At 51.8% G+C, this 12,045-nt stretch overlaps 2 protein-coding genes across 4 annotated transcripts; one reads left to right on the top strand and one right to left on the bottom strand.

Annotated features, from left to right (window-relative positions):
- Positions 1-3,109: 3,109 nt before the first annotated feature.
- On the bottom strand, positions 3,110-6,895 carry TMEM258 (transmembrane protein 258). Of its 3 annotated transcripts, none has more exons than XM_055581098.1 (4): positions 6,762-6,895; positions 4,864-4,973; positions 3,721-3,857; positions 3,110-3,222 (listed from the first exon to the last, which is right to left on the bottom strand). In XM_055581098.1, the coding sequence occupies exons 1-3, from the start codon at positions 6,762-6,764 to the stop codon at positions 3,731-3,733; spliced, it is 240 nt and encodes a 79-aa protein (XP_055437073.1). In that variant the 5' UTR covers positions 6,765-6,895; the 3' UTR covers positions 3,110-3,222; positions 3,721-3,730. The 3 variants fall into 3 exon arrangements, with proteins under 3 accessions (XP_055437073.1, XP_055437074.1, XP_055437071.1); XM_055581099.1 differs by lacking the exon at positions 6,762-6,895 and adding an exon at positions 6,599-6,736; XM_055581096.1 differs by lacking the exon at positions 6,762-6,895 and adding an exon at positions 6,544-6,678.
- Positions 6,896-7,057: 162 nt separating this feature from the next.
- On the top strand, positions 7,058-11,935 carry FEN1 (flap structure-specific endonuclease 1). The gene is made up of 2 exons (XM_055581095.1): positions 7,058-7,218; positions 10,056-11,935. Exon 2 carries the CDS (start codon positions 10,075-10,077, stop codon positions 11,215-11,217), a length of 1,143 nt encoding a protein of 380 aa, XP_055437070.1. The 5' UTR covers positions 7,058-7,218; positions 10,056-10,074; the 3' UTR covers positions 11,218-11,935.
- The last annotated feature ends 110 nt before the right edge of the window (positions 11,936-12,045 follow it).

The raw sequence follows: 12,045 nt of genomic DNA, 5'->3' as shown, positions 1-12,045 counted from the left end.
TCCTCACACTGGAGCTGCTGTTCCCGCTGGCGGCACCCCCACACCACGGACGGAGCTGGAGAGAGACCTGCTAAGCCAATTCACGTCTATGCAGACATGGCCGATGCAGGCCTGGCGATGTCAGTGCCCAGAGGTGGGGGAAGCTGTGACTCTGTCCAGAGCCCACCTTCCCTGCCTCCCCTTCTGCCACTGGGAGCCGTCCCTTTTTGGGGAGAGGACCTGTCTGCCTTTGGTACTGCCGGGGACTTGGCACGAGCCCTCAGAAACCTGGCCGAGTCAAGAGTTGGTGGAGGGCGGACAGCCCTCTCTCAAAGCTTCTCCCTGGGGAGGGTTAGGGAGCAGACGTTTTAGGGTTTGACTGTTACTGGACTCGGACTTCTAAGCTTTAAGCGTGGCCCAGGAGGTCTCTTCTCCTGGAAGAGCTTGGCTCCAAGAGCTCCCAGGGCAGCTGAAGCCAGCCCTGGATGGGCTGGCAATTGACCATGTGCCTTCTATACACTCAGTGCCTGGCTGAACCAGGGGCGGGGCCAGTGGGCCAGGTAAGCCTTGGATCCTAGAACCTGGAGTATCCCAAAGGGAAGTTCCCTGTGCAGCCACACAGCCTGGGCTCCAGGGAGCTTCCATTGGTCTCTGAGCAGAGGAGCAGGAATCCATGCAAAGCAGCAGGCTGGTCTTGGCTGGTGGATGAGTGGATGCAAATAGCTTTTGCTGTTATTAATGAAGTAATTACTAAAATGCACTTAAACCAGGGCAGGAGTAGAAGAATGGAGATGGAGAGTCCCGAGTGAACCAGAGCTCTGGCGGTCTCTTGAAAGGCAGGGCCCTGGCTCTGATCCGTCCCTGGGAGCCTCGAGACACCCTCCCCACTCTGACCAACAGGACGGGCCTCTGCCCCGCCTCCTGTCTGCTGGTGGCCTCACCTTCCCAGGTCAAGGGCCCCATGCTGGGCTCGGCCAGCCAGGCTGGTGGCCCTGTGCTCGGCAGTAGGCCCCAGTTCTGCCCCTCCTCTCTGGAGCAGAGCAGTGGGTTTGGGTTACTGAAGCCTTATCTCAAGTGCCAACGTTAACCTTTCTTAGTGGATATCTAGAGCCTTCTGAGGCCACAGCCAGGCTCATGGAAGGAGTGGAAATCACTGCGCAGTGTCTGCCGAGGGTTCAGAAATGTGGACAGAACTGCTGTCCTCGCCTGGTGATGTTCTGCTGCCTCTTTGGGAGCCAGGCCTTGCCCCTCCTGCTTCTCGTTCTCAGCTTTGAGTGGGAGCCTTTCAGGGGAGACCTGAATCCTAAAGAAGCCTAGGAACCATGGACCCCGTTCCACTATGGATATCAAGCACTTGTCCACACTGGCAAGATGGGGGGTAGCCAGGATACCTCACCTCCCAGCCCCTCCACAGTGGGATTCCACGCCCTTCGTCTGACATAGGAATTAGACAGTTCCCCACACCACTGCTTCCCTGGTAGCTCAGTTGGTAAAGAATCCGCCTGCAATGCAGGAGACCCCCTGTTCGATTCCTGGGTCAGGAAGGTCCGCTGGAAAAGGGATAGCTACCCACTCCGGTATTCTTGGGCTTCCCAGGTGGCTCAGCTAGTAAAGAATCCATCTGCAATGTGGGAGACCTGGGTTCAATCCCTGGGTTTGGAAGATCCCCTTGAAAAGGGAATGGCTACCCACCCACTCCAGGATTTTGGCCTGGAGAATTCCTTGGACTGTATAGTCCATGGGATCAGAGTCGGACATGACTGAGCAACTTTCAGTTCACCACACCACACAGGTGGCTGAGCCTTACTTAGCACTACTGTTCTTCTCCCCACTGCAGGAACCCTCCATAAATGCCATAAACCTGCCGAGCCTTGCCCCTTGTGACAGGATTCTGGGGCTTCCTCAGTGGGGCTGCAGGTTTCTTGGACCACAGTCCCTTAACTGGAGTTAAAGTACTTAAACTGGAAAGTGACCCTCCACTGCCCCCTGGAGCCACCTGGACACAGCATTGCCCTAATCTGGTTAGCAGCTGGCTGTTTCCATGCCTGGGGAAGGGGTCCTTTGTGTGGAGGCTGGGGCCAAGTGGGGCTCCAAGCTGCTCAAAGGTGGGGGGGTGGGGGGGGGGGTCAACCTTGGACCAAAGTTGCCTTAAGCCCAGGGAGGCAAAAGGGTTTCAGGAAAGGCCAGTGGGCCACCTGCTGGAGGCTGACAGCTGCCCAGCGGGTGCTGCTGACTGGGTGTCTTGGCTGTATCCCCTACCCATGGTCCAGCAACCCACCCCTCCCTTCCTCTCTCCCGTTTGGCATTTACTCCGGTAGCCATTGGGCTAATCTCCCCAAGCTTCAAGCTGTATATAGGGCCTCTGAATGCACAAGCACCCCCGTCCACATTACAGCCTCCAAGAAAGCCTGCATGTGCATAGCGCACCCCCTCCCTCCAACATAACTGCCCCCCACCATCCTTCCCCTGAGCTCTGACTCGTATTTATCGTACCAACTCTGACTCGAGCGGGCAGAGGGAAGTGGCCCCAGGCTGCTTGCTTCCTGTCCCCTGTTCTTTTCTGAAATAAATATACGTATATAAATAAATGTATAAATACTGCTTTGTATCTGAGCTTGCTTCCTGTCTTCTTGAAATTGTTCTGGGGCAGGATGGGGGTGGGGGGAGGATGGGGTCATCTGTGGGGCTGGGACCATGTGGAGCCCAGAGCCTGATAGATGCTCTGTACCCCATTATCCCTCGTAGCTTCAGGCCTGGGAATAGGACGCATTAGCCCCTCCCCCTAGTCACACCCCACAGATCTACTGCTGCCCGGCCTGGGTTAGAAGGAGCCACCTTAGGGACAAGCTGAGCCTTTCAAGGGTCCCTGGCTACACTGAGAGGAGGGGACTGACCCTGGGACAGACTTAACTGGTGTGGGTTCCTAAGGAAGTTTACTCTAGAAGCCGCAGAAGAGGGCAGGCTCAGTCCCTTCCTGTCCACAGGAAGCCCTCAATTCTAAGGATAAGACAGTCCCCACATTCCCCTCCTAGGCAGAGCGCAGGGCTTCCCAGCCACAGGAACTATCTGGGAGGCAGCAGAGACACAGGAAGGGGAGGGACTGGGGAACCATGGGTCCCAGCACCAGACAGGATGTCACATCTGCCTTTATTGTAGCAACAGGTGGGACACTTCCAGCCACAGTAAAAAAAAAAAAAATTAATTTACAAAAGCAGGGATTCAGTGAAGCTGCCCGGTTGGAACCTGAAAGAGAAGGGTATCAGAATGAGAGCAGGGACCCATCTTTCCATCAGCTTCCCTCACAGAGCCCCTCCACTAAGTGACTAAACATCAGTCAAAATTTATCTTCAATGACTGAGAACGCTGAAACCGACTAAAATGGAACTCCTGGCAGCAAGTCCTGGATCCTGGCCCCCCGCCTGGCCACTTGCTGATGGCTCCCCAGCCACTGTGCGTGATGTGTAAGAACAGAGATGGAACCACATGAAGCCTGTGCCCACAGCCCAAGGCAGTACATTCCAGCACCAGACCCACGTCAGACAATGTGGAGACCTCAGATCTGACACAGGTCCCACTCGGCTCAGATTCCCATCAGGGGACAGGGAAATAAGCCCATGTGTCTGGTGTCCCTCTCCTTTCTGCTCAGTCTGTCTCCATTAGCCAAGGGGTCACGCAGGCCCGAGGACCCCGATGTGGGGGTGTGGAGGTTTCTCCAGCGTCCCACCCTGTCACCGCTCTTACCCTTGGGAGCTCATATGTAGATGCCGACCCAGAGCAGCAGGAAGAGGACTCCAAAGCCCATGAAGAGGGAGGCCACCAGGGAGATAAGGAGCTCTTTGTAGATATCCCGGGTGTACTTGGTGGATGTGACCTCATAACTGGCAGGGTGATTAAGGAGAAGCAAAGGGGTGGACTATGCAGGGCAGGGAACCCAGTCAAGGCATCTCTGGAAGAAAGGCATGGGCTGAGAGCTTTCCAGGAGGCTGGTCTGGCTCTGTGCAGCTGGGCAGAGGGGTCCAAGAGATGACCTAGACCCTGGTGCTCCTACTGTTGGGGCCCGGTTCAGGAAAGCAGGAGAGACTCCACCTTGAAGCCTGTCATGCATCTTAAAGACAGGATATGAACCCTGCCCAGGAAGTGAGGAAACCACTGCTAGTGTGAACCAGGTCTGGAGACTTCCCTCCCCACGGACGGCAAACGGAGATTACACTAAGGTCAGGCGACCCCTGTTAGATTAACCATGGAGACATCCCCCCTTGATGTATAATCACTGTCCCCCCCACCACCACCAACCTTAATTGTCTGTTCTCCTAGCACCTACTTATTGTAAAACTCAATCATGTACAACAAAGGGATTGCTAACATGTAACCAGTCAAGTAGTGGGGGGTATATAGCTGGGCCTCTCAGAAACATCAGGGTCCTTGTTGGGAACCGATTCCCCTTGGACCCGCTGGAGTAATAAGCTGTGTTCCACTGTCGAGTGTCCTCCAAGGTGTGCTTTGCAACTCTGATTCCACAAGACCCTTCCACCACCCAAGGTCACACAGCTAACGAGCAGCAAAGCTGGGACTAGCCCTCTGATCTCAACACCTGAGTATATCGCTTCTTATAACACTTTTCAACTTCAGGTCCCTGTGCCCAGCTTTCAGTCCAGCCAGACCCTCTGCTTACTATGAAACCTGAAGAGCAAACTGAGCTCACCAGAACTTGGAAAATAAGGCCACAGCCTGACTTGGAATGTCAATGGCCCCTAGCCCTTCAATTTCTGACTGTCCTGCTTCATGCCAGAACAAAAGTGGCTGGGTGCATGTACCCAGTGTAGTTCCTCCCTCCAGTTCCCACATCACTAACTCTGGCCCACTGGCTGCTCAATCAAAGGATACACGAAGAACCAGGCGGTGAAGAACATGCCAATGGCCAGCAGCACGACGGTCAGGTGGGGAAAGACAGCCGGGTTCACGGGGCTGGTGTATCTGCTCATGGCCTCAAGTTCCTAGGGGAAGGCATGAGATCAGAGCCACTGAAGAATCACAAGACTTCAACCTGGGAGGATACGGGGTGATCGGAGCCTCATGCTGCTGTGACTGCAAGAAGCTTATTTCAGCCTGGGAGACAGGGACATCCTTCCTGGTTCCTTTGACAGAACCACTGTTAAATGATACCTTTTGGGAATGACAACGATTATGATGACATCTTAAACTAAGGTGGTACTTTGTCTTTCCAGTAGGAGATGAGAAGGGCAGCTAAGAGTCAGAGGCTGAGACACACAAGGGGACTGATTAGCTACAGATCAATAGTCCTTAACATTTTTTGGTTTTGGCTGTACCATGCAGTTTGTGGGATTTTAGTTTCCTGACCAGGGAATCGAACCTGCGTTCCCTGCATTGAAAGCGCAGAGTCTTAACCACTAGACTGTGGGGGAAGTCTGGTCCTCAACATTGTCTGAGGCCACTAATCATCATGGGAAAAAACAAAACAAAACATGATGAAAGGTCTGGACTCTTTGCCTGGGACAAATGACACACAAGAAAAAGTGTGCGGGAGGGGTGAGTCCCTTCACTGTTCACCTGAAACTATCATAACATTTTTCTTTAATTGGTTATACCAAAATACAAAATAAAGTGCTTTTTTTTTTTTTAAAGAAAAAGTTTGCTTATGGTTTTAGGAGCTTTATGGACCCATGTCTGAGCTTGGTAGACACCAAGCTCAGAATCCGCACTGAAAGGCAGACTCTGAACTGGTACCCAGGCCTCAACTTCTAATTCTCTATTCTTCCCACTACACAATTAAGGAATCTTGGGATCTGCAAACAAAAGACATAAGTCAAAATTCTGACTCTACTAAATACCATGAATCTCAGTAAGTGATTATAATATCTCTCTCAAAAGGTTGATGTATGATTTAAGACAAACGTCATAACATCTAACTCACTGCCTGGCATAGAGTAGTTGCTCAATAGGTGTTTGTTTCCTTCCCAAGGTTATAGGGAAGATCATGAGCTAATGCTTGTGAAAGAGGGCTGTAAAAGTAAAGTTCCGTACAAATGTTAATTTCCATTGTCACCCACCAGCCAATGTTTAAATCCAGAACATAACAACTCTAGACAAGTAAACTGAGCCCATTGTTCTAAGAGACACTGGAATTCAAATCAGTAAACATTTATGCCCACCCCCCGCCCCCATAAACGATAAAGACAATCGCTGCCATTGACTTGAGCCTCCAATTGCAGGCCCCGTGTTTGGCACTGGGAATACAAAGATGAATAGACATCATCCCAGGGCTGGAGGCACGTCAGATGGTGGTCACTAGGAGGCGTGGCAGATAACAAAGAAGTCCATGACACGTGACAAGAGGGCTGTACACAGGTTGTGGGGGGCTCCCAGGATAGAGGGGGCAAGTGCCCGAGACAGTTGGAAGTGCTTCACCAAGAAGGTGACTTTTTGCCCAGGGCTGGGTAGTATGAGTACGAGTTTCGCAGCAGGGAGAAACTTGTCCGATAGAGGTAACAGTTTGACCACAGGTAACAGAGCTAAATGCTGGAAGGTATTAAAAAACGCACTCACATTCCTCATCCTTATAAATCGCGAGATCAGAAGCCCAGTGCGATCAAAACCTTACCTAAGGAGTCGGCCCCTTCCCCGCCCCTCAGTCCAAATCGAAGGATCCAGGGTCCTCCCGCCCTCTAGACCTCGGGCACCTGACGCTCTGTGAGAGAAACTGGCACAGGACGGACCCCGGGGGTCCCCAGAGCCTTGTCCTGAACTTCCCTCAACCTTCTCACCATTTTGCCGGGCACAGGATAATCCGCCACTCCGCTACAGGAAGAACACGTCGGCAGGAGCAGGCGCGCTGTTCAACCGGAAGGGGAAATGCAGTCACGCGGTTGGCATTGTGGGGCTTGTAGTCCCGTGGTTTCGGGTATGGTGGGATCTGGGGCCTTCGGGAGCCCGGGGTGGAGTAGGAGCAAGCAGTGGAGAAGGGTAGGGTCAGGTCGCAGAGCAGGTCCGTCCGCCCTGGCGGGACTGATTGCCGTGAAAGAAGCTGGCCGAGGGCGCTGGGGCCTGTACTACACTTCCCAGGAGGCTTCGCGCCGCGGCAGGTCACGTGACGGGAGCGCGGGCTTTGGAAGGCGGTGAAGCGAGAGGGTACCAGAGACCGGTGCTGAAGAGGTTTCGGGGCAGAGGCGGGAGTCGGGCTGAGTTCTGTTCTGGGCCACCCGGGAGCATCCCAGAGGCCAGGTGAGACCCTTGGGAAGCGTCTCTGAGAGCGTCGGGCCCGTTTTGCGCCAGCTGTTGGGGAAGGCAGGCGGCTGCCGTGCGCTGGGCGGAGCGAGCGCGGGATTCAGACGGGCCCGCCACTTTGCAGCTGTGAGTCCCGGGCCAGTCCCTTAATCTCTGAGCCTCTTTCTTCATTTGTAGAAAGAGGATAACTCCCACCTCATGAGGTCGCTGTGCATTGTGACTGAGCTCCTGGAGGAGATACGTTTTTGACCTGCACTTGTTCATATCGCTTTCCTCCCTGCCAGTCTTATCCCAGCCTTTGTCTTAGGTTCCCTCATTCTAGCAAAGCTTGAGGCACGAACCAAAGGATCGAGTGGGTTCTGCTGGGGGAACGTTTATGAACACCTAATGTTTGTCAGAGGTTTTCGTTTGATATCTCAGTTAACCCTGGCAGTAATTCTGCAAGGCAAGCGTGGTTATCATCTTACTTGGTAGATGAGAAAACCAATCCTGAATGGCTTAGTAATGTCACACGCTTGGAGAAGGCAATGGCACCCCACTCCAGTATTCTTGCCTGGAAAATCCCATGGACGGAGGAGCCTGGTAGGCTGCAGTCCATGAGGTCGCTAAGAGTCGAACACGACTGAGCAACTTCACTTTGACTTTTCACTTCAATGCATTGGAGAAGGAAATGGCAACCCACTCCAGTATTCTTGCCTGAAGAATCCCAGGTACGGGGGAGCCTGGTGGGTTGCCGTCTATGGGATCGCACAGAGTCGGACATGACTGAAGCGACTTAGCAGCAGCAGCAGCAGCAGCGATGTCACACGCTAAGTGACTTAGTGATCACTGTTACCCAGGTGGTAAATAATGGTGCCTAGATTCAAGGCCACTGCCATTCACAGAGGAACTAAGATGAGATAGACATTGAAGAAAAGGGCTGCAGAATGGTGGGAGGAGGGTACAGCTGAGCAGAGTGAGACAAGGCAGTCTTATCCCAGCCTTTGTCTTAGGTTCCCAGACTGTAAAGGTAAGTTAGTGTGTTGGACACACCACCAATGGGTACATGATGACTTTAAGAGGCACCCCCCAAATCCTTTTTTAAAAAATATTTATTGGCGGCTGTGGCGCATGTGGGATTTTAGTTCCCCAACCAGGAATCAAACCTGTGCCCTCTGCATTGGGAACACAAAGTTTTAACGATTGGACTTCCAGGGAAGTTCCTTCGAATCCTTTTGAATATTTATGCGTTTAACATGTAGTAAAATATAACTGATAAAGCACAGGTATTATTGCTTAAGATGAATTCTCTTTTCCAATTTAGTTTTTAGAAAATGGTGTTCATATAAAGAAAATTTTAAGTGAATGAAAGTATAGGTTTTCATGGGAAGTTGCACAGAATTGTGAGGGTGGTTTAAGCCTGACTGAAGTTCGGAAGATACTGTCCTAGGAGATATTTTGTTAAGGAGTCAGAACCACAGAACTGTGGTACTGGGCTAAGTGACTGTAACGTCTCTGGATCAGGACTCAGGGTGGAGAAGGAGCTGTGGAGTTCACATTTCAGACTTAGTGGTGGAGAAAAAATACCAAGGGAAAGACTTAAAACATCATGACAGAAGTAGAAACTCTTTGAAGTGCTGAGCAGATGCCAAAGAGAGATTAGAGAAGTGTTATGAAAACCACATTACCCTCACACAGATGTTATTCCTGCCAGTTCTTCAAAGCTGCTGTGTTGCCCAGAGAAACAGAACAAACAGGATCTAGAATATGGATATATGGGAAGACTGACTTTAAGGAATTGGTTCAGGTGATTGTAGGTGTTGGAAAGTTGAAAATTGTAGGTCACGTCCACAGGCTGGAGACTCAGGTAGGAGTTGATGATTGGTCTTGAGGCAGGATTTCTTTGTGAAACCCATTTTTGTGCTTACGGCCTTTTGGCTGATTTGATGAGGCCCTCCCACACTGTGGACTTCCCTGCTGGATCAGATGATAAAGAATCTGCCTGCGATGCGGGAGCCCCAGGCTTGATCCCTTGGTCAGGAAGATCCCCTCTTGCCTGGAGAATTCCGTGGACACAGGAGTCTGGTGTTGCAAAGAGTCAGACATGACAGCGTGACTAACATTTTCACTTTGCCTCAATGTGGAATGAAGTCTCCTTTTCTTAAAGTCAACTGATATAGATGTTAACCACATCCACAAAATACTTGCACAGCAACACCTGCATTAATGTTTGATTAAATAATTGGATATTGTGGCCTTGACAAATTGACATAGAACTAACCCTCAGAGCTGCTGAGAGGAGGTGAGCTGGAGGAGTGAGTTGGGAATAAAGATCCAAAGGAGGAACGGATGTGTTGTTCATGAATTGGCAAGAAGAGAGGTACTCCTAAGTTTGTTTACCACTTTAGACATTTGGTTGCCTTTTTATCTGTCTTGTCTCACCTTTGTGTAACCAGGATTTGTGTGTCGTTCAGGAGGCAATTCTGCCATCATGGTCCCTGGGCTCCTCAAGCTGGCCCTGGCCTCCTCCTCTGGCCTTGCTGTAGCCCTTTTTGCATGCTAGCCCTGTTTCTGCCTTAGCCACAAAACTTTTAAGTTCCTCAAGGACTTGAACGTCTTATCTTATCCTCTCAGCATGTGGTTTAGTTCTTGATACTCAGGAATTCTTAGTATTAACTGAGTGGACTCCTGTTAATTGAGTAGACTTTCTTGCTGTACATTTCTTGATGACTTGGTGTCCTTTTGTTGTGCTAAATTTGTTTAGCCGAAGGCATGACGTTGATGACACAGCGCCCCTGGTAACCCTCCTGCATCCTTTAAGTACCTCCTTGTCATACCCACCTTTTCTTTTTTAGTTGTCCCTCCTGTATTGCTATGGGAATTCAAGGACTGGCCAAACTGATTGCTGATGTGGCCCCCAGTGCCATCCGGGAGAATGACATCAAGAGCTACTTTGGCCGCAAGGTGGCCATTGATGCCTCCATGAGCATTTATCAGTTCCTGATAGCTGTTCGCCAAGGAGGGGACGTGCTGCAGAATGAGGAGGGGGAGACCACCAGCCACCTGATGGGCATGTTCTACCGCACCATCCGCATGATGGAGAATGGCATCAAGCCCGTGTACGTCTTTGATGGCAAGCCACCGCAGCTCAAGTCCGGGGAGCTGGCCAAACGCAGCGAGCGGCGGGCTGAGGCCGAGAAGCAGCTGCAGCAGGCTCAGGCCGCCGGGGCCGAGGCGGAGGTGGAAAAGTTTACCAAGCGGCTGGTGAAGGTCACCAAGCAACACAACGACGAGTGCAAGCATCTCCTGAGCCTCATGGGCATCCCGTACCTCGACGCGCCCAGTGAGGCAGAGGCTAGCTGTGCGGCCCTGGTGAAGGCCGGCAAAGTCTATGCCGCGGCCACAGAGGACATGGATTGCCTGACGTTCGGCAGCCCGGTGCTCATGCGGCACCTGACTGCCAGTGAGGCCAAGAAGCTGCCCATCCAGGAGTTCCACCTGAGCCGGATCCTGCAGGAGCTGGGCCTCAACCAGGAGCAGTTTGTGGATCTGTGCATCCTGCTGGGCAGTGACTACTGTGAGAGCATCCGGGGCATCGGGCCCAAGCGGGCCGTGGACCTCATCCAGAAGCACAAGAGCATCGAGGAGATTGTGCGGCGGCTGGACCCCAACAAGTACCCCGTGCCGGAAAACTGGCTCCACAAGGAGGCCCAGCAGCTCTTCCTGGAGCCTGAGGTGCTGGACCCGGAGTCTGTGGAGCTCAAGTGGAGCGAGCCCAATGAAGAAGAGCTCGTCAAGTTCATGTGTGGGGAGAAGCAGTTCTCCGAGGAGCGAATCCGCAGTGGGGTCAGGCGGCTGAGCAAGAGCCGCCAGGGCAGCACTCAGGGCCGCCTGGATGATTTCTTTAAGGTGACCGGCTCCCTCTCTTCCGCCAAGCGCAAGGAGCCAGAGCCCAAGGGAGCCGCTAAGAAGAAGGCAAAGACTGGGGCAGCAGGGAAGTTCAAAAGAGGAAAATAAATGGGTTTCTCTTCACGATACCTCTGTGACCCCAGGATGTTTGCCGCTACCTGCTAGAGCTGGCACTGGAGAAACCTTCATGGGGGTGGGGAGGGGCTTTCATTGCTTCCCTGGCACCACCCTGCTCAATAGTGCTTTTCCCATTGTTACTTGATCTCATGGCAGGAACGCCACAGAGGTACGTCATTGTCTTCTTTTTTAGCTCAGGAAAGTATGTCAGGCTTAAGCCGCCTCTCAGGCAATTTAATGGACACTGAATCTATTGTTACATGAAAGCAACAAGTTTTGAAGAAGAGAGGGAGATAAATGGTGGAGATGAAAGAGTGGGGATGATTTCCTGCCTGGCCAACCTGGTGGCTAGTGGGAGGTGACCGTGGAACCAGACTGCTGCTCTCTCTGGCTCAGCCTTGACCCGCCCCAAAGAGTAGCCATCAGGCAGATGCATTGTCTTAAACAGATGGGAAGAGCTGCTGAGAAGTAAGATAGGCAGAGAGCCGGAGTCCCTGGAGTTGGCAACAAGGGTTTGATTACCAGCTTTGTATCCTGGGGTGGGTAGAAACTTGAACTTGCTATGAAATTTCATAGGCATAAGGTGGTGGAGTGGTTCTCACGGCCTTCCTGAAGCATTTGAGTTGAAACTTTGGGATAAGATGCTGTTTTCGTGTGCTGTTTTTTTAAGGTATGAGAAGAAAAGATTCAATAAAAGTATAAAAAGTAACCAGAATGTCCTGTTCTTTGAGAACATTTGAAGACACCTCAAGTGCCCCAGACTTCAGGCAATATAAAATGTTCTTTTCACTCCAAGGTAACATGTTAGAATTACACATT

The sequence above is a fragment of the Bubalus kerabau genome, chromosome 5, assembly GCF_029407905.1.
Source record: "Bubalus kerabau isolate K-KA32 ecotype Philippines breed swamp buffalo chromosome 5, PCC_UOA_SB_1v2, whole genome shotgun sequence".
Lineage (NCBI taxonomy): Eukaryota > Metazoa > Chordata > Mammalia > Artiodactyla > Bovidae > Bubalus > Bubalus kerabau.
Note: the sequence above shows the minus strand (reverse complement) of the source record. Positions and strands in the feature narration are given on the sequence as shown.

What these genes read in the sequence shown, in the direction of transcription:
- FEN1 (XM_055581095.1), top strand. Translation starts at nt 10,075, where the DNA reads ATGGGAATTCAAGGACTGGCCAAACTGATTGCTGATGTGGCCCCCAGT.
- TMEM258 (XM_055581096.1), bottom strand. An exon ending in TTCACCGCCTGGTTCTTCGT is followed by an intron (nt 3,858 to 4,863) that starts GTATCCTTTGAT and finishes TCACCCTGCCAG; the next exon opens with TTATGAGGTCACATCCACCA.